At 43.7% G+C, this 17,461-nt stretch overlaps 2 protein-coding genes across 2 annotated transcripts in view; one reads left to right on the top strand and one right to left on the bottom strand.

The window, feature by feature from the left end:
• Positions 1-5,840, top strand: part of SLC26A5 (solute carrier family 26 member 5) — a 35,624-nt gene extending 29,784 nt beyond the window's left edge. Inside the window, exons 15-19 of the mRNA XM_082056033.1 lie at positions 899-991; positions 1,902-2,024; positions 2,926-3,132; positions 3,402-3,456; positions 4,014-5,840. Coding sequence (XP_081912159.1) covers positions 899-991; positions 1,902-2,024; positions 2,926-3,132; positions 3,402-3,456; positions 4,014-4,156 — 621 coding nt within the window. The 3' untranslated portion in view covers positions 4,157-5,840. The remainder of the gene's footprint in view (positions 1-898; positions 992-1,901; positions 2,025-2,925; positions 3,133-3,401; positions 3,457-4,013) is intronic.
• Positions 5,841-7,600: 1,760 nt separating this feature from the next.
• On the bottom strand, positions 7,601-17,425 carry PSMC2 (proteasome 26S subunit, ATPase 2). Its single transcript, XM_082056085.1, has 12 exons — positions 17,281-17,425; positions 14,304-14,341; positions 13,042-13,123; positions 11,891-11,990; positions 11,418-11,549; positions 10,719-10,791; positions 10,511-10,606; positions 10,088-10,252; positions 9,521-9,608; positions 8,604-8,806; positions 7,974-8,070; positions 7,601-7,876 (listed from the first exon to the last, which is right to left on the bottom strand). Exons 1-12 carry the CDS (start codon positions 17,348-17,350, stop codon positions 7,719-7,721), a joined length of 1,302 nt encoding a protein of 433 aa, XP_081912211.1. The 5' UTR covers positions 17,351-17,425; the 3' UTR covers positions 7,601-7,718.
• Between the last annotated feature and the right edge of the window lie 36 nt (positions 17,426-17,461).

Here is a 17,461-nt window from a genome sequence, read left to right as displayed (position 1 = left end):
AGCAGCACACTTTGTCAATATAATGGATATAAACATGCTATATTTATTCACAAACAGCAACTGCAGTTTTCTGCACTCTCTGCCATGTTCTCAGAGATGCTGTTGTGAAGGCCACAGCCCCCATTACTGAGGAACCGGTCTGTAAAAACCTATGAGAAAAGAGGATGGTGACATCCAAAAACATTCCCTAACCAGCAGCTCTGCTTTGAGTATGATACAAAACAAAAGTATATGCGAGCATGTTTACAGCTGCATGCGAAGAACAGGAGACTCTGTTTCTGTGACACTGAATGCAGTTGGCTTTTCCTCCTCCCGGATGAAGACGGGGTTGGCAGCAGATGGCAGGCGGGGTCTCTGCTGCTGCCACAGCATTTGCCTGTCAAATGTCAAGAGTGCAGCCTGGGTAGAGGTGACTTCATAGAAGTAAAGAAGTTTTATTGAGACCCGTCTGAAGGCCTGTTTAAAAGATTTGAAAGGCTCCTCTTTTTAGTGCCAGAGGAGAAAAGAGAGAAAAAGAGAAAGAAAAACATAAGTCATCATGCCTGTAGAAAGGGAGGCTAAAAGGAGGCATTCCTAGATCTGTGTGATTTCCCCATGGTAAGACCAGTTGCAGATAGCAACATCAGAGAACTGCAAATATTTAATTCCTTTTTATGGCTGTACATTTCGTTGTTGTAAAGGAGAAATGTTACATGGTATTGACTATGTGCAGTATTACCCTGGGAATCTTTAACTGGCTTTGCTCATGGCAGTGCCAGCCTTCTGTGTTTGACACATGCCAAAAGCCGTTCAGGACTGCCTGCTGGGCTGCACGTTCACGTGTCTTGTGATCACACAGGTGCTTTTCAGCTAGTGCAGGCAACACTTAACTGTGCACATCCAATATTCTTTTTCTTAGGCTAAAGAATATCCTGGAATAAAAATATTTCAAGCTAATGCATCACTGTATTTTGCCAATAGTGAGTCGTATGCAAGTGCACTGAAGAAAAAGGTGAGTAAAGCAAATTATTTAGCATCTGTGTCTTGAAAATTCAAACTGGCTTCTGAAACGTGCTGATCTTTCAGCCCCTTTAGCGTAGCCCCTAGTGTAGTGTTTCGCAGCTTGTGGCTCCTGGTGAGGAGTAAAATATGAGAAGGTGACTCTTCAGCCAACTGCAAATCATCTTAGGAAGCAACAACATGGTGGGAGGGAATAAACAAAGTGTAACTTAATACTGACTGCTTGTGAATGGGAAGTCTGGTGGTTGTGCAGTACAAACTGGTCAAACACATTTTTTTCAGAAGGAAATAAGTAGTTCATGAACTGAACACAAAATGTCTGGGAATAAAAGCTTCCTTCTTGGGTGACAGACTTTATTGGAGTGTGAGACGGTAGAATCCTGTGGGCATTTAATGCCTCTCATGAGCGACATATCACCCGCATGCAGAGTGTACCTCACCTCCTACCTACCCTGTGTTTGCCTGGGTGGGAGCTGAGGGCAGAACTGCCTGAGCCAGTAGCAATTGCACCCTTACTAACTTCTGAAAAATTTCTCTGTAGCTCCCATGATGAGTGTTACACAGAACAGGTGGGTGGTAATTATCTTCACAAAGCAAGAGGTATTAGCGATTTATGTCCAAATGCACCTCTCTCCACTTTGCTCTCTGCACTTGAATCAGAATTCAGTTGAAACATCACACTCTCTGATTTCAAGAATGTGATGCATCTCTTCCTCATCTTAACACAGTGCTTGCCAAGATTATTCCTTCTTACTTTATACTGTTCTCACCCCCACCGAGGGAAGCTGAACAATGCAGGCTTGTTTTAAATTTATGACAGTGATGAATTCACTGCTAAATGCTACTGCAGTGTCATCATAACAAGCTGAATCTCCTGTGATCATCCTTTCTTTCCATGGCAGACTGGACTGGACCCCTGTGCCATATTAGCAGCGAGGAGAAAAGCCCAGAAGAGGCACGCCAGGGAGATAAAGGCGGCAAATAAACTCCGAAAGAAAGCTGTTTTGAAACTAGTGAATACTCCGGTAAATATTTACCTCTGCTTTATCAGCTAACATGCTGTTTCTGGTGCTACCCATGCTTGTTTAAACAAGGTGCAGAGCGCTACTGGGGCAGGGAGGCTTTGGGAGCAAGCACTGCACAGTGTGGACAGGCTGCTGAGGGAACAGCATGTGGATCGGAGCCCTGCAGCTGGATCGGATGATTGTGTTGAACCTTGATTACACTCAGGTAGCACGCAGCAGAGCAGAGCCTTTCCACGCCATCATACTGCTCAGTGGTGGTGTTGGCAGAAATCCGAGGGACCCTACCTCTGCCTTTCCCCACACACTTGGAATAATTGGGCAGAAATAGGATATAATAGAATTAATTCAAATTAGCAGCCCCTGTAATAAAAAGGTGCCATCCGCACTGCTGATCCTGGCGTGGTTAAGTGAGGCAGGTGTTATACGTTGAGAAGAGTCCTTTGAAACATGCTTGCGCATTTGTGCATGTTTAAATTCACCCCCATGGCGGGAGCTGGTGTGTCTTTTTTACCATGGGGAACCAACCAACTGCTGAACATAAGAGCCCGATAGCTATTGCTGCTTTTGGCTATATAGGTCTCGACAGGATCAGCAGGGATAAAGCAAGGAAGTGGAGTAAAAACACACAAACAGGTGTCAGTGTTTGAAGAAAGTGGGTAATTCACTCCTGAGATAACAGCTTTAAGCTGCTCACATGTGACTGTGGAATTCTGGGCATAAGAGAATAAACCTTGATACACATAAACTATGGAAAGTATGTGTGCATGTAAAGCCAGCTTCTGTGATGGTCAGGAGCTGTACACCTTGTGAAGGCTGACAGAACAGATCAGTATGGGGAGGAAGGGAATCTACACTGAAAAAATATTGGCTGTCATTAACATTTACTTATCTTCTCTCCCAGACTAATGACGTGGAAGCAACTGTAAAACATGAAATAGCAAACGATGAGCTACCCATAAATGGAAACTTTGCAGATGCTAGTGTAGAAGACACGTCTCCTGATGAGCATGAACATTTTGTGGACTCCAAAACAAACATCCACTCTTTAATTCTGGATTTCACCCCAGTGAACTTTGTGGATTCAGTTGGAGCAAAAACATTAAAATCAGTAAGTAGGGCTTTTTTCCCCAGAAACAAACCCATGGAAAACTTGTGAGATACCGAAGAGGGAACCTGTCTGCCTGAGATACAAATGCAGCTCAAATACAGTCTAGTTTCTCACCTAATGGCAGTTTTAATTCTGTAGCTCTGTAAGTTTCAGCTGAATCCTGGAGAGTGTGGACTGTGCAGCTGTCACAGTCATTGGCGTGGCCCTCCCACAACTGCCACATGTACGATGTCGTACCTGCGGTTAACTCCAATTTAACTCTGTTGCAGATTATAAAAGAATACAAAGAAGTTGGTGTCTCTGTCTGTATTGCCAGCTGCAGTGGTGAGTTGAGATTTTTATTGTGAGCTTTATAGGAGAGACTGTGTTTTATCTCTTTTCCTCTGGCTCCAAATTCTCTGCTGCCAGGTGTCTCAGTAGTACCAGCACTCACTTCACATAAAATTGGATTACAGTTGGATTTGAGGAACAGCAAGCCCATATGCGTTGGATCCTTCACTTCAGTGAAAATAGAGCACTGATGTAATGAGCTCTGTGGGGACTAGATCCTGCTCCCCTTTACTCCAGCTGGCAAATCGTAAATGCCACACTGAACTTTGTACCTTGAAATTGTTGTAATGTAATAAGGAGAAAGGCCTGCAATGTTCCAAGTTTCTGATATGTGGAATTGTAGCATCTTGTGCCAAGAAAAGGCCTCTGTGTGTGTCTGGATAAGAGAATTACCTGTTTGGAGTAGAAGCAGCATGTGATCCACCTGGCTGTTTTAAATATTTTAAGTAATAACAAGACAACGAGCTGTCGTTTTCTTCCTGGGATATTATTGTCTTCCATCTTTGTACTTTGTTCATGCACTGATGGCATGTTTGATTTTTATTTTGCAGGCCCTGTTATGAATGAGCTGACAAGACTGAAGTTTTTCGATAACACCGCAACGAGAGAGTTGCTCTTTCACAGTATTCATGATGCCGTCCTCGCTTGCCAAGTGAAAGAAAGACGGGAGGCCAGCTTCACAGACCGACTGTGACCTCTGGAGAGCGGCATCGAGCAGAACGGAAGCCAGATTTATGCTGATGGAGACTCTTTCTGAATATTTAATTTGCACAGTTTAAAGAGAAGCCTAAGGCTATTTGTATCTACGGGTATAGGGTGGTGCTTATTTTCTGTAGGAAAAGCGGATAAGGAACTGGAAGCCTTCATGCTCTTGAATTTCTTCCTTCAGTCAGGGTGTAGCTTTCCAACGACATACAAGCACAAAATTATGCAAGACAAGAAAATTCAGTGTACTATGCTACAATCGGAACCTGATAGACAAGGTGACATTCCTATTCCTATTGAGAAAATGGGCGCTTTAACCCACTGTGAGGTGGGATCCTGCAGGAATAACTGTTCTGCAAATGCACTGTACCAGTGTTTTGAAGGAACTTTCTAAGATGGCTTGTAAAGCCTGATGTCAACATCTGCATACAACAGATTTGTATAAATTATAATAATCTGCAAGCTGGATTAATGAATTCACACTGGTGGCATCAAGCTGCTACTCTTTTTAAACTTGGATGGTACAGTTATTTTTTTAAATATCTAACCTGTCTCAATGATACTCAGCCCTTCATTGCCTGGACATTTTCACTCTAAACAATTAGAAACTCATTGTTTAATTATTACATTATCAATACGGTACTTTCAGTGCCAGAACCTAGTTATGCCTTCTTGAAAATAACACAACTGATTTTAAACTAAAACTAGCTTAGCTTCCAAATTTGAAGACAAAATTGGATAAAGGCAGGAGTGAAGCCTGCTAAAATTAAATTAGGAACTGATGCCCTATCTGTAGTCTCTTAAGCTGGAATAAAAATGTAGACAAGGTCTAAAGTCTCAGTGGTCCAAAACCAAAAGATAAGTTCTTCTGTGTTGCCCAAGAGGTCTTCCTGCCAGCAGTGCTGTTCCTGCCTCAGCTTCTAAGTGCTTTGCAAAATAGATTTCAGTAGAACTCAAAAATGTTACGTGTTCGGTTGCTTAAAAGAAACAATAGCGTGAGGGTTTTTCTTGTCTTTACAAGCTGGCCAGTGTGGCACCGCTTGGCTTCAGGTGTGAGATGAGAAACATGGAAAGGTAATTCAGCAAAAGAAAGAAATCGTCAGTGCCTGTATTTCCCTAACAACAATCGCTATGATTCTGAGCAGAGGTAGGAACCTACAAGTGTCTCTGTAGGTTATTTTGACGGCACAGGGGGCAGTGAAATGCCAGTGATGTTTCTTTTAACGTCCTCAAAATCGCAGGTCCTGTGCGTAAAGGAATTCAAACGACTTCCTCTCTCTGAATGCAGAACTTAATACTTTCATTTTGCTTCGAGCTCTGTTGCTTCAGGTGAATCAAGTTTCCCAAGAACCGGGGGCAGCCGGGGAAGAGGTTTTCTTTCCTCAGACTCCCCTGCCAATAGGGATAGGAAGCTTTCTGCATCAGAAATTACTGCTTAGCTGGAGTTTACAGGGTGAATTGGATGCATGTTAACACATTGAGCATGTTTATTTATACAACTTTTGGTACATTTTATAATATTAACTAGTTCCACAAGACTTTGTATCTATATACAGTATATTTTTCTACTTTCCAGCTTGTTGCAGCTTCAGTTTTTAACTATGTAGTCTCTTCAGTTCATGTCAAAATCCTGTCAACTTCTAAAATAAAGTGATGGTCATGACTTAACGTTTTCCACTTTGTCTTGGTGACTGTGTGGGGGACAAGCCAAGGTCCCCGGATGCACGTGTGTGTTGCTGGGAGGGGTCGCCACCTCCGTGCCATCTTCCCTGCTGCTCAGATTCCAGCTGCCCCACCACATCGAGCCCTCTCCAGGCCAGGCCTCACAGTGATGCAGTTAACGCTGCATGATGCAATTAATGCTGCAATTCCCATCGTGGCAGCAGCGGCTGCACTTCCTGGGGAGCTGCTGGAATGCCAGACTGGAAGCCTGAGGCCAAGGGGGTCCAAGGTCCCTGTAGATCCCAGCCTGTGCAGCCCCTTCGGGCTGGTGACTCAGCCAGTGACATAAAACCCGGTGGCTCTGGACTCGTCTCCTGTGCTTTGCTGCCCCCAGCTGAAGCTTCCAGCTCCCAGCCTGAGTTACCTGCTCAGAAGTGACCCGACCGCCTCTTCCCTACACAGATTAGCAGACTGCGAGCTAAGTAGGGAAACCCTGCCTTAGATTAAACCAGCCCACATCCTTGATACCAGCCCTCGTAACAGGGCTCATCTCCCCCCTCTCCAGTTTGTCTGCAGTGACACGGTGGTGCCCCCATCCCTCACAGCTGGAGCCCCAGCACAGCAAATGTCACTGTGTCTCCTAAATCTGGTTTGGTGTTAAGATGATACCTCTTAATAATCAGAGTAATATTCTTCTCCCTTTTTTTTTTTTTGGCAGGAGTACTGATGATAATTCAGGCTACATGGTAGGACCCAAACTCTTTTTACCTACTGCACTTACCCTTCTTAAGTAAAACGTCTGCTTAATTTCAAGTGCTGCATTAGGTAAATAGACACAACTCTGTCAGTGCTGCTTTCTGAATCACATCCCTCTCAGGCTTGAAATGAAAAGTGTTTTGTCCCACCAATAAACTTGTATCCCTCCCAAAAATATTCTTACCAAAATCACACATAACCACTAAGACCAGTTTTTCAAGCCGGTAAGGGCAAAACCATGGGGTTGCTTCTTACAATACTGACACTGGCCAAATCCTGACAGAGTGCAGGTCCTGTGTGCAGGGTCCCTGGTGCACACGCTTCCTCTTTCAGAAAAAATAAAGTGGCTTCACAAGCTGAGCTTGATGAATTGATGTCACTTGTTTCAAAATAAGGCCTGATAAAACTTTTCTCACTTCCAAGACAAAGCTGTTCCCAAAAGCATTTTTCCCCACAGGTATTTCTTCAAGCTCTGTTCCCCCTTCTCCCTGCCCCAGCTTTAATGCAACACTTTTAAAAAATAAAAGGCAGGGCTGTTGTTTTACCTTGATCTGGCTCTGTAGGCATCTCTTGATGAATGAAGATCACTTTGCCTGCTGATGTCAACTACCAGCTCCTGCCCAGCTCCTGGAGCACTAGGACCCCACCAGAGTCACCCTCTGTGCGCAGAAGCATCTTGGACAATACCATGTCCTGCAGTCCTACCTGGTGGGCTGGGTCTGAGCTCAAATCTTTTTAGAATAAGAATGGGAGAAAGGAATCTTCCTTCCCTCAGCACTATGAAATGACTCTCTTCTTCCTACCTCTTGACCCAATGCGTAACTATTTCATAAAAAACCAAAGAATCTCAACCAACGAGATGTAAAGGGTGACTAAGATTTAAAGTTTGGATTACACAGGTATCTGGTTCTAAAATATCTCGGTTTAGGCTGTGTTATCAGCATTTTGCTGAGATTTTTTTTCTGCAGCAGCAATACCGCGCTAGCATAGAACACACTCATAATGACCTCGCACCTACTGTTAGGAACAATCAATTTATTTCTGGCTTCCAAGAACAAGACATTAGTTACTACACTGGGATCTTTGTTTCACAGAAAGTTTAACACCAGGAACAGGAAAAACATTCCAAGATGTTAGTTGTAGGTCATGTAGCGGGGGGTAGCACTGAATTTTGCATACGATTTAATGACTTTGTTCACTGCTTCCAAGAAGTCTTTCTCTGTTGCGATTTTTCGACGTGCTCGGATTGCGAACATGCCCGCCTCCGTGCACACACTGCGAATCTCAGCGCCTTCGGAAAGAAAGGGATAAATAAGTTCAACACTGAGCACCGGAGGAGATGAAGCATATACACCATTGTTTAAATAAAATAAATAAATTCAGCTTACCTGTGCTATTGGGACACAGTCGAGCCAACAGCTCAAACCTTATGTCTCTCTCAACACTCATCGAACGAGCATGGATCTTGAATATGTGAGTTCGCCCCTGCAAAAAGAGCGGAGGGTAGAAGTGCTCATGCTATGCAAGAGGTGATGACTCTCAGCGAGCAGCTGAACACATCCAGAGCAAGGGCGGATGGAAAACAAACCTGGTTCTGCTTCCCAAATATAGTTACCTACATCTGGACTAGCATGTTTAAGTGTCCATGATACTAAGTTAAGTACATTAAGTACTAATGGTAGAAGAACCTCGAGAAATCTCTCTCAAAAGAGCCAAACGAAACATTCCAATGGAAGAACGAAATCATGGATCTGGTTAAAAGACTCTTTATCTGCTGAGTTGGGACCACACAGTGAATGTGGCTATTTGCTCTGGCTTCTCTGCCAGGGCTGGAATCTGTGCAGTGTGAGAAAACCTGATTGAAACATCTTTAATCCCCCAAATTTCCAGGTAGTTTCACATAAGTTAAGAGTGCTGCTTCTGTTAATTCTCATAAACTGCTTCCAGACAGTAACGCCCTCACTGAAGAAACCCTCTGGTATCAGAACAGACTCAGCCATGGAAGAAAGCATTCTCACCTCAAGATCAGGCAAGCTGAACTCTATCTTCCTGTCCAACCTGCCGGGCCTCATCAGGGCTGGATCCAGAGTATCGGGCCTGTTTGTAGCCATCAGCACTTTGATGTTGCCTCGGGGGTCAAAACCATCCAACTGGTTGATCAGCTCCAGCATGGTACGTTGCACTTCATTGTCCCCCCCGGCGCCATCATCGAAACGAGCACCTGGGGAGAGGAGAGACACGTATTTCACTAAATAAGAGAGGGACCCCCAGAGCATGGAGAAGGTGTCGCAGCCGCAAAACAGAAGACACTTGGAAAAAATAATGTTAAATTACATACAAATATTTGTGATGAGTTTACAAAAACAGTGTGAGGGGATTATTTGAAAATGACACGTTTCAAAAAGAGAGTGACTGGTGTTATCTGTCAGTTATAATAAAGCCCTGTCTCTCCACCCTGTGTGTGAAAAGGCCTGTCTCCCTGCCCAGTAACTGGCCCAGCTGCTGAAATTTATACATGCAGTTTGCTTCTTTTGCCTCACCTCTACCAAAATCCCTCCCTGTCTTGTCTGTGTAAAAATTGTTCTACTTTCAAAGACCAAAGTACCTCAGGCAGTAACAAAGATTTAGTACGAGTCCAGAAGCTGAAGGGGGTTTAAGTTAACAGCACTTTTTGCAAGCACAATAGAGAGATTCTTCACTTTTTTCTTCACTTAAGTTTTTTTTGGCATGCCAAAATGACTTCTCATCTCAGCTAAATACATTCAAACTACATAAACCACTTCTTGATAATTTCCCAGACGTGGGACATGTTGGTTTTACTTAACAGGCATTAACAAGTACATTTCCTGAAATGTAGCAATACCAATAAAGAATCACAACATGAAAACCTGAAAGTTCTGGTAAGAGATTAGAGCTACAGATACTCCAAACATACCTCCAATGGCATCAATTTCATCAAAGAATATAAGACAAGCTTTTTTAGTTCTGGCCATTTCAAAGAGTTCACGAACCATTCGAGCTCCCTGAAAGCAAAAATATCAAGATTTTGTTAAAGATTCAAGTCACATTAAAAGAAAACTATCAAAATTAAATTTTTCATGCTTCAAAACACTTCTAAGTTTCCACTGCTAAAACTCTTATTTGTACACATATATATATAACAGAACATTTAAAAATCTTAAAGGAATTTCTGAAGGAGAGACGGAAGTACAGATGAAGTTTTTTACCTCAGGGCCAAGCAAAAATAAGTGGCAGAGTTGGGAACAGAATCCTAATCCAAGAGTCATCCCGAACCGCAGATTAAACTCTGCGCTGCAAAACCCATCTCACTGACAGCAGAACAATTCAGGTCTTATAACCGATCGCCTGATCTGCAGTGATTTGTCTGACAGCTCCTCCCCGACTTGTGCAAGTACCTTCATCCATCGTGCCCACTATGGTGTTTGGTCCCCACCACTGGAAATCTGCACATCACTGCACTCCATCAAGTATTTGCTCTCACCTCTCCCACGTACTTCTGCACCAACTCCGATCCAATGACCCTGATGAAGCAGGCATCGGTCCTGTTCGCGACAGCGCGGGCACACAGCGTTTTGCCTGTACCAGGTGGCCCAAACAGAAGTACTCCTTTGGGAGGCTCAATCCCAAGGTTAACAAACCTTTCAGGCTGTAATGGTGTGAAACAGAAGGCAATGTTATGTGTAAATTAAAGATTATGTGCACCAAAGAGTATATGCAAATCAAGAAAATCCCCAATGAAGAGCAAGAGAAACCAGGCTACACTGGATTTCACTAGTTAAAACCAGATCTCCTTTCACTTGAGTGTTCACATTCAGCTGCATTATCTTTTCTTGCTTCTTCAAATGCTAACAGATGACCAGAACACTTTCAAAACAGTAGAATTTTCAATCTGGAGGTTACTTACATGAAGCAGAGGGGTTTCAACCACCTCTCTCAGCTTTTCAATCTGCTCTTTACAACCACCAACATCACTGTAAGTGACATCTGGTTTTTCTTCTACCTGCACAACAAAAGGGTGAGAGAGCAGTTAACAGCCTGATGCTAGATCTCTCTCTAGGCTTTTAAAGCCCAGAACAAAATCCAATGCCATAATAAGTAAAGGCAGTTCTCACTTGCATCATGGTGACTGTGGGATCAATCTTTGGAGGCAAGGGGATGTGGATTTGATACTTGTTTCTGTCCACCCTGGTGAGAAAGCATAAAGACTATTATTTTAACACCAGTTAATTAAACTGTCATGTATTAATAGAAACCACTCTGTAAATTAGAAGCTGAATTCTTAAACTGTTCTTTTCTCTGGCATCAAGACAGCCCAGTCCTTTAAGTCAGATGGCCTAGAAACTGGAATTCTTTCTGCAGAGAAGTTTACTGCTTTGAAAAAAATGAATTCCAAAGTATTTTGAAAACTAAACTTGAAAATATCCCACAGAGCAAACTGGCAAAGCATTGATTCTAAAAGTAACTGGCTTCACCCCCTCAGCGAACATCTCCTGTGGCCACGCTGTGTGTAACTGTGCAGATTGCCAACGAGGCAGCAGGATACGCAGGCTCCCCAGAGCTGGGACTGCTGGGACCCAAACTGACAGGTTTCAGTCTCTGACGCGCAGTTCTCCTTAAAATGACATCAAAATCAAAAGATTCCAGCATAGCATGCTGGTGAGTTGCTGTCTTCCAACATAAAGACATTATTGCTACCATTTCAACCACTACAAAAATATGAAATGGTAGTTGTTGACCTGTCAAACTAACAGGTCAGATGAGAAATCTTCAGTCTCCAGTAAAACTCGTAAGAACACAAATGTTTTGCTCACCCAACCCTCATGCCTTCCTCTATGTCAGTAGGTGCCACCTGGTCACTGAGATCCACCACGAACTTGGCAAACTGCTTGACGTTGATAATGTACTTGGGATCCTCAGAGTCTGCATTGATTATCTTTGTACACCTAACAGAGAACACACAATTAACACCACCAGGCAGATTAACGAACTGGCTTGCTATTTGCATAAGCATCACAATGAGAGAGTCCCATTTTCCAAATACACCGCAATAGCTATTGTACTGGTGATTCTGTTATTATGGCATCACACAATAACTACAAGAATACCGGTATGAAGTAAGTAATACATCATCAAGCATAGTGCAGTTCCTTTTGACACAATGGTAAAAAGCACTTTCAATATGCACAACATGTGAATGTTACCTTTTTAAAAAGTCTACACACAAGCTATGAACGACATTTGTAATGCTCTGCAGCTCCACTGCAAAGAGGAAGAGAGCACCCACCTCGCAACTTGTAACGGCTGCTCGCTCTGGAGAGTTTGCTTATCCGCAGCCAGATCCCAGAGGGCAGGAGGCGCCAGCCCCGTGTCAGATTCCTTGATTCCTGTGCACAACACAGACCAGGTGAGGAGGCAGCAGCTCGCTGCTACATCAGCATCCTTCACACACTGAGAACCTCATACACAAGAGACCTCCAAAACACACACACGTCCTTGATGGACTTCCTAAAAAACAGGTTTCCTAAAGAAATGAGGCCTACGTGACTGCGTTGGCTAAAAATGCAAATACCAGCCTGGCCACCCTCTCGTACGGTTTTGCAACGCGCAGTTGACTGTGGCCAAGACTGACAGAGAGAGGAGCACATTTCCACAAGTTTGAGAAAAGGAGTGAAACTCTGCAAGTGCCTTCACTGAGGGAACACTTTAGGGCAAAATATCCAAACCTAAGGGATCCACACAGATGAAAAAAATAATGCTATTCTGTTCTAAGATAAAAAACCTAATAAATCTTCCAAACCATGGATATAGAAAGTAACATCTCCATGATGTATCTGAAAGAATAAAGCATTTTACTGTAAAATAGAAATTGCAGTCCTCCTGCCAGAACTGAGGGCCACTAGAGATTAGCAATAGGGCAACAAATAGACACCAGTGAAACAAACAAGGAAAAATGAGGGAACAAATTAATTTTTACTGTAAATGCCATAACTGACCAGCTGATTTGGAACATTGACTGCTCTGATATACATTTATTTGTTATACAAGAAGTGATACCATTACTTAATTATAGTATGTTGGGGTTTTGCAGTCTACGAAAGTTCACTGGCTACTCAAACACAGGTTAATGCAAATCACAAATTATCCAGTGACAGAAAGGGGCATTTGTTTCATGCTACCATAATGCACAAAATTTATAATTTTGAATAAAAATGTGTTAAACTACAAAATTACATCATTATATGTACAGATTAGCCCTGCCCAATCAAAAAGACCATCACCTACAAAGCAAAAATCTCACATTACCAAATAAAGAAATGTATCCTTTTGAGAAAAATAACAGTAATAAATTAATGCAGAAGTTGTTTAAAATCAGCTTTCTAAAACACTCATTTTGGTACCTGTCTCTTCTACCGAAAGTTATTTAAAGAAAGATACCAGTGAGCTCATTGATTTTCTTAAGTAGTTGTTGAATATCATCTTCTACTTGCTTGATCTGCCTTGAGTACGTGCTCTGGCCCTGGAAAAGAAATATCATGTAGACTTCATATTATTTTATGTTTAGGAAGAAATGCCAATAGCTGCTGAGCGGCAAGATGTTCAAGAGCCCGCCTTGGTGTAACAGCCAAAAAGACAGTATTAAGTTCCAATAACAATATTTCTGTTTGCAAAACCAGAGTGCAGCTGCACACAACTGACCAATTGCGCAAGTGGAAATTTTTCATATTTGTAAACTTCAAGGATTTGGTTTTCCTTTTAAACCCATTCAGCCTTATTGATTTTTTTTCTGAAGTCTAAAAAAGACTTAGTAAACATTATATACAGATGGAATTCTGTATACATTATTTGAAAATAATTTGTACATGTGCTTTAACTATCTTACCCAACGTTTCTGTCATCCACAGATGACAGCAGAAAGACCAGGGGGCAAATCAAAAGCCAGATTCTTGCTTGTGATAAAATGCTTTACTATCTTGCCCTGCCTAATGCGGGCAGATCTGGATCTCCTTCACAAGATCTCCTTCATATCAACTTGGCAACAAAAATGAAGCTGCAGTGGGCACAAGCTGTATTTCAGAGTCCTTCCCCAGTTCCAGAGTTTCGTAAAGGAGTTTCAGCGTCAAAGAAGTTCAGACTTCTGGCAAAAATACCCAAACCCAGACATACGCTAAGCTGCTGGTTTCATTTCTCAAGAGTTCGTTCACAGACCCACTGTACTTTCTGGTGGAGAGGGGAGATTTGCATTTTAAGCCTTATTGTCCATGGGAAACACCTCCCAAGATTTGACATGTATCCCTCACTAATAGTTTTTTAACATGATTGCTAAAAACAAGTAAATTCGATGGGAGGTCTTAAAGATACTGTTCTTTATGAAGCAAGACAATTGGTTAGTGAAAGAGCCCCAGTAAAGCCCTAGATGTTAGATCTTGTAGATGTTAGATCTCTAAGACAGCTACAAGATACAAAGCAAAAATAGAAAAGACTTCATTTGTTCCAAGTTAACAGAACCACTGGATTATTTCCAGGGTTGTGGGTTGAGTTTGGGGCTCTCTCATTGGAAAGAGGGAAAAGATTTTGGCAGGAAAGAAAAGCAGTAGGAGAAGCATAATTACTAACTATTCACTAAACACACATCCCCTCCGCTCCTGCCTTCAACTTTCTTTTTTTATTTAACACTCTTGTGTATGTATGTTACTTACATAGGTTTTCAGCAAGGCAATGTCTCCTTCATCCAGAGCTGAAACAACACAGGAAAGAATTAGCTTCCAATTTTAAAAACAAAACCAGCAGTATTAATTCTGCTTCTAAAAGATGAAAACATACATTTTAAAGATATTCTTTTGAGCTTCTACTTTTTTCATTAAGCCAAAGTGGAACAAAAAAATATCTGACATTCAAGAAAAACAAAACAGGGTCTCCAGCTACTCTCTTCAGTCCAAAACTTGGTACAACGCAGAGCTCATATCAAGCAACCTACTTAAACTTCGCTTCACTCAGAGTTGCTTATGACCCGTGACTGTACAGAGAAGGAACTGAAAATATCAAAACGTGATCTCTTCAACTCTTTGTTTCCTAATGTTTAAGAAAACATAAATGAAAAACTGTCCCCACTTTCCACCAGTGATGTCTCTCTTCCAAATTGGCCAGTGTGAGCAAGGAACAGTAACCAAATCTAAGCTGGTCCCAGTAACAAAAAACTACCATAAACTACTAAAGCAGCCTGGAATCACTAACTAATACAATGTTGAGTTTTAATATTGTAAAATATAAAACATGGGAATGGTCACACTACATAGGATAAACTATAGGTCCGATATCCTTCTCCAACAGAAGGTCTACGAATGTGGAAAACAGACCGTGAACTCCCACTGTCAGGTCACATAATAACAGCCCCTCAAAAAAATTCCCTTGCATTAATATTTTGGACAATTGTTTGAACCCCTGTAAACTTTCAGCAGAATATGCAGGAAATAATCCCCTGGTTTAAATCGGTATTTACTTAACTTGAACTTGGAATCTAAAAATTGCCTCAGAATTCCCACATCAGAACAAGCAGCTTCAGCTGTTAAATGAATGAGCTTTTGTGCAGAGTCCTCCAGGATCGCTCCGGCAAACCCTCTCCATTCAGTACCCCTGTCATTCCCTATTTACTGCCATATCACTTGCCATTTAACAGACCTTTTCCACTCCCTTTCCCTTCCGCCCAGAGCCATCTCTTTTTCAAACTGAACTACAGCCTTCACCTTCGGCATCCCCGGCATCCCTCTGTTCTTCTCTTTTCCAGTTCCACTGTGTCTTTTTAAGATAGAGGAAACCCAACTCACGTCACATCAAAGATTGAGGTGCAGTGTGTATTATACACGATTTTGAGAGGATTTGTGTGTGTGAGTTGATCCTTATTTCTTTCCTGATTATTTGTACTAACCCACTGATTTTTCATATGTACTGTTGCCACAATTCAAAAATTCTTCTTGAGTGATAACAGTTCAAAGTCCATCACTAATTACATACAGTGTTGGTTTTGTCTCCAGATGCATTATTTAATATTTACTGGCATGAAATGAAAAGGCCAATGGAATTCAAACATGAGGAGCAGCAGCAATTTTAACACTATGCGTACACCAGCAGAAAAATCTGCCACCCCACTCTCTCCTGCTTCCAGTCAATATCTTATGAAAGTGGCAACACACAGGGTCTGACAGCCAGTTCTGCAGGAGTTCAGAAAAGGAAATTTTAATGTTTTATTAAGTTGATCTTTTAAGTAACCGTTAAACCACAAAAGCCCTTTTGTCTTAGGAAGCGCAGATCAGGCTTTTTAGTAGCATTTTATAAGAGACCCCTGGAACCAGCCAGGCCCAGATTGCCGGTGCCTCCAAACACCACCCAGTGTTCGTTACCCACAGAATCACAGAATGGCTGGGGTTGGAGGGACCTCTGGAGATCACCTAGTCCAACCCACCTGCTAAAGCAGGTTCACCACAGCAGATCACACAGGAATGTGTCCAGGTGGGTTTGAATGTCTCCAGAGAAGGAGATTCCACAGCCTCTCTGGGCAGCCTGTTCCAGGGCTCTGGCACCCTCAAAGTAAAGAAGTTTCTCCTCATGTTCAGATGGAACCTCCTGTGCTTCAGTCTGTGCCCGTTGCCCCTCATCCTGTCATTGGGCACCACTGAAAGGAGTCTGGTCCCATCCTCTTGACACCCACCCTTGAGATATTTATAAACATTGATGAGATCCCCTCTCAGCCTTCTCTTCTCCAGGCTGAACAGACCCAGCTCTCTCAGTCTCTGCTCATAAGAAAGATGCTCCAGACCCCTCATCATCTTCACAGCACACTGCTGACTCCCTCCTGTGATTCTTGTCCTTCTTAAACTGAGGGACTATATCTATATCTATATCTATTATCCTAAAGTATTTGGAGTGTGATGGTAACACAGGATTCCTTGGAGAACAGGACTTAAGACGTTAATTAATATGTGACCATGTGTCAGATGTCATGTTAATGCACCCTGAGTTTTTATGCCTTTCTGAAAGGCTGAAGCAATCACAGTCTGTTATCATGATGGATTACATCCTAGTCTATTCATCAACAGAAGCGATACACAGGTTTTGAGGCTGAATTATAGAATTGCTTTTGCTGCGACACAAACGGATGCATAATAATTCGGAGTCTGTGCTTCAGCCTGTGCCCGTTGCCCCTCACCCTGCCGCTGGGCAGCACTGACAGGAGTCGGGTCCCGGTCCCGCCGGGTTTCCCGCAGGGCTGGGCCGGACCGGGCGGTGCTGCTGCTCGCGTCCGACAGCGCCGCCCACGGGCCGCCCCCGGCAGCGCCGCACAGGCCGCGCCGGCCAAGCCCGGGCCCCGGGCCGGGTTCGCTCGGGGGCGGCGGCCGCACGCCGGACACGGCATTTGAGGGGTTTTGAGTTTGCTTGTCGCCCGCCGGGCTCCCTCGGCTCCGCCGCTCCCGGCACCGAAATGGCCGCCGACAGCGCCGCCCCGGTGCCCAGCGCCGGTGCTCGGGAGCTTCCCCGCCATGGACACGGGGACACCGACCCGACACGGGGGAGGGACCGGTGGGAACGGGGCACTGCCGGTTCTTCCGCCCGTTGCCGTGCCAACGGGCACCGAGCCCGGGGAGGCAGCGGGGCCGAGCACCCGCCCGCCTGGGCGCTCACCGCGGATGGGTTTATCCTCCTTCTCCTCCTCCTTGGTCTTCCTCTGGTCGGCTCCCAGGTAGTCCGGCATCGTCCCGCTCCGGCTCCGCGCCGCGCCGCCCCGGATGCGTTACTCAGCACCGCCGGCACTTCCGGCCGGGCCGCGCCGGGGGGACACTAAAGGCGGGCGCACCGGCCGGCC

This window comes from Streptopelia decaocto (assembly GCF_964273445.1).
Source record: "Streptopelia decaocto genome assembly, chromosome: 1".
Lineage (NCBI taxonomy): Eukaryota > Metazoa > Chordata > Aves > Columbiformes > Columbidae > Streptopelia > Streptopelia decaocto.
This window is presented reverse-complemented; position numbering and strand designations above follow the sequence as displayed.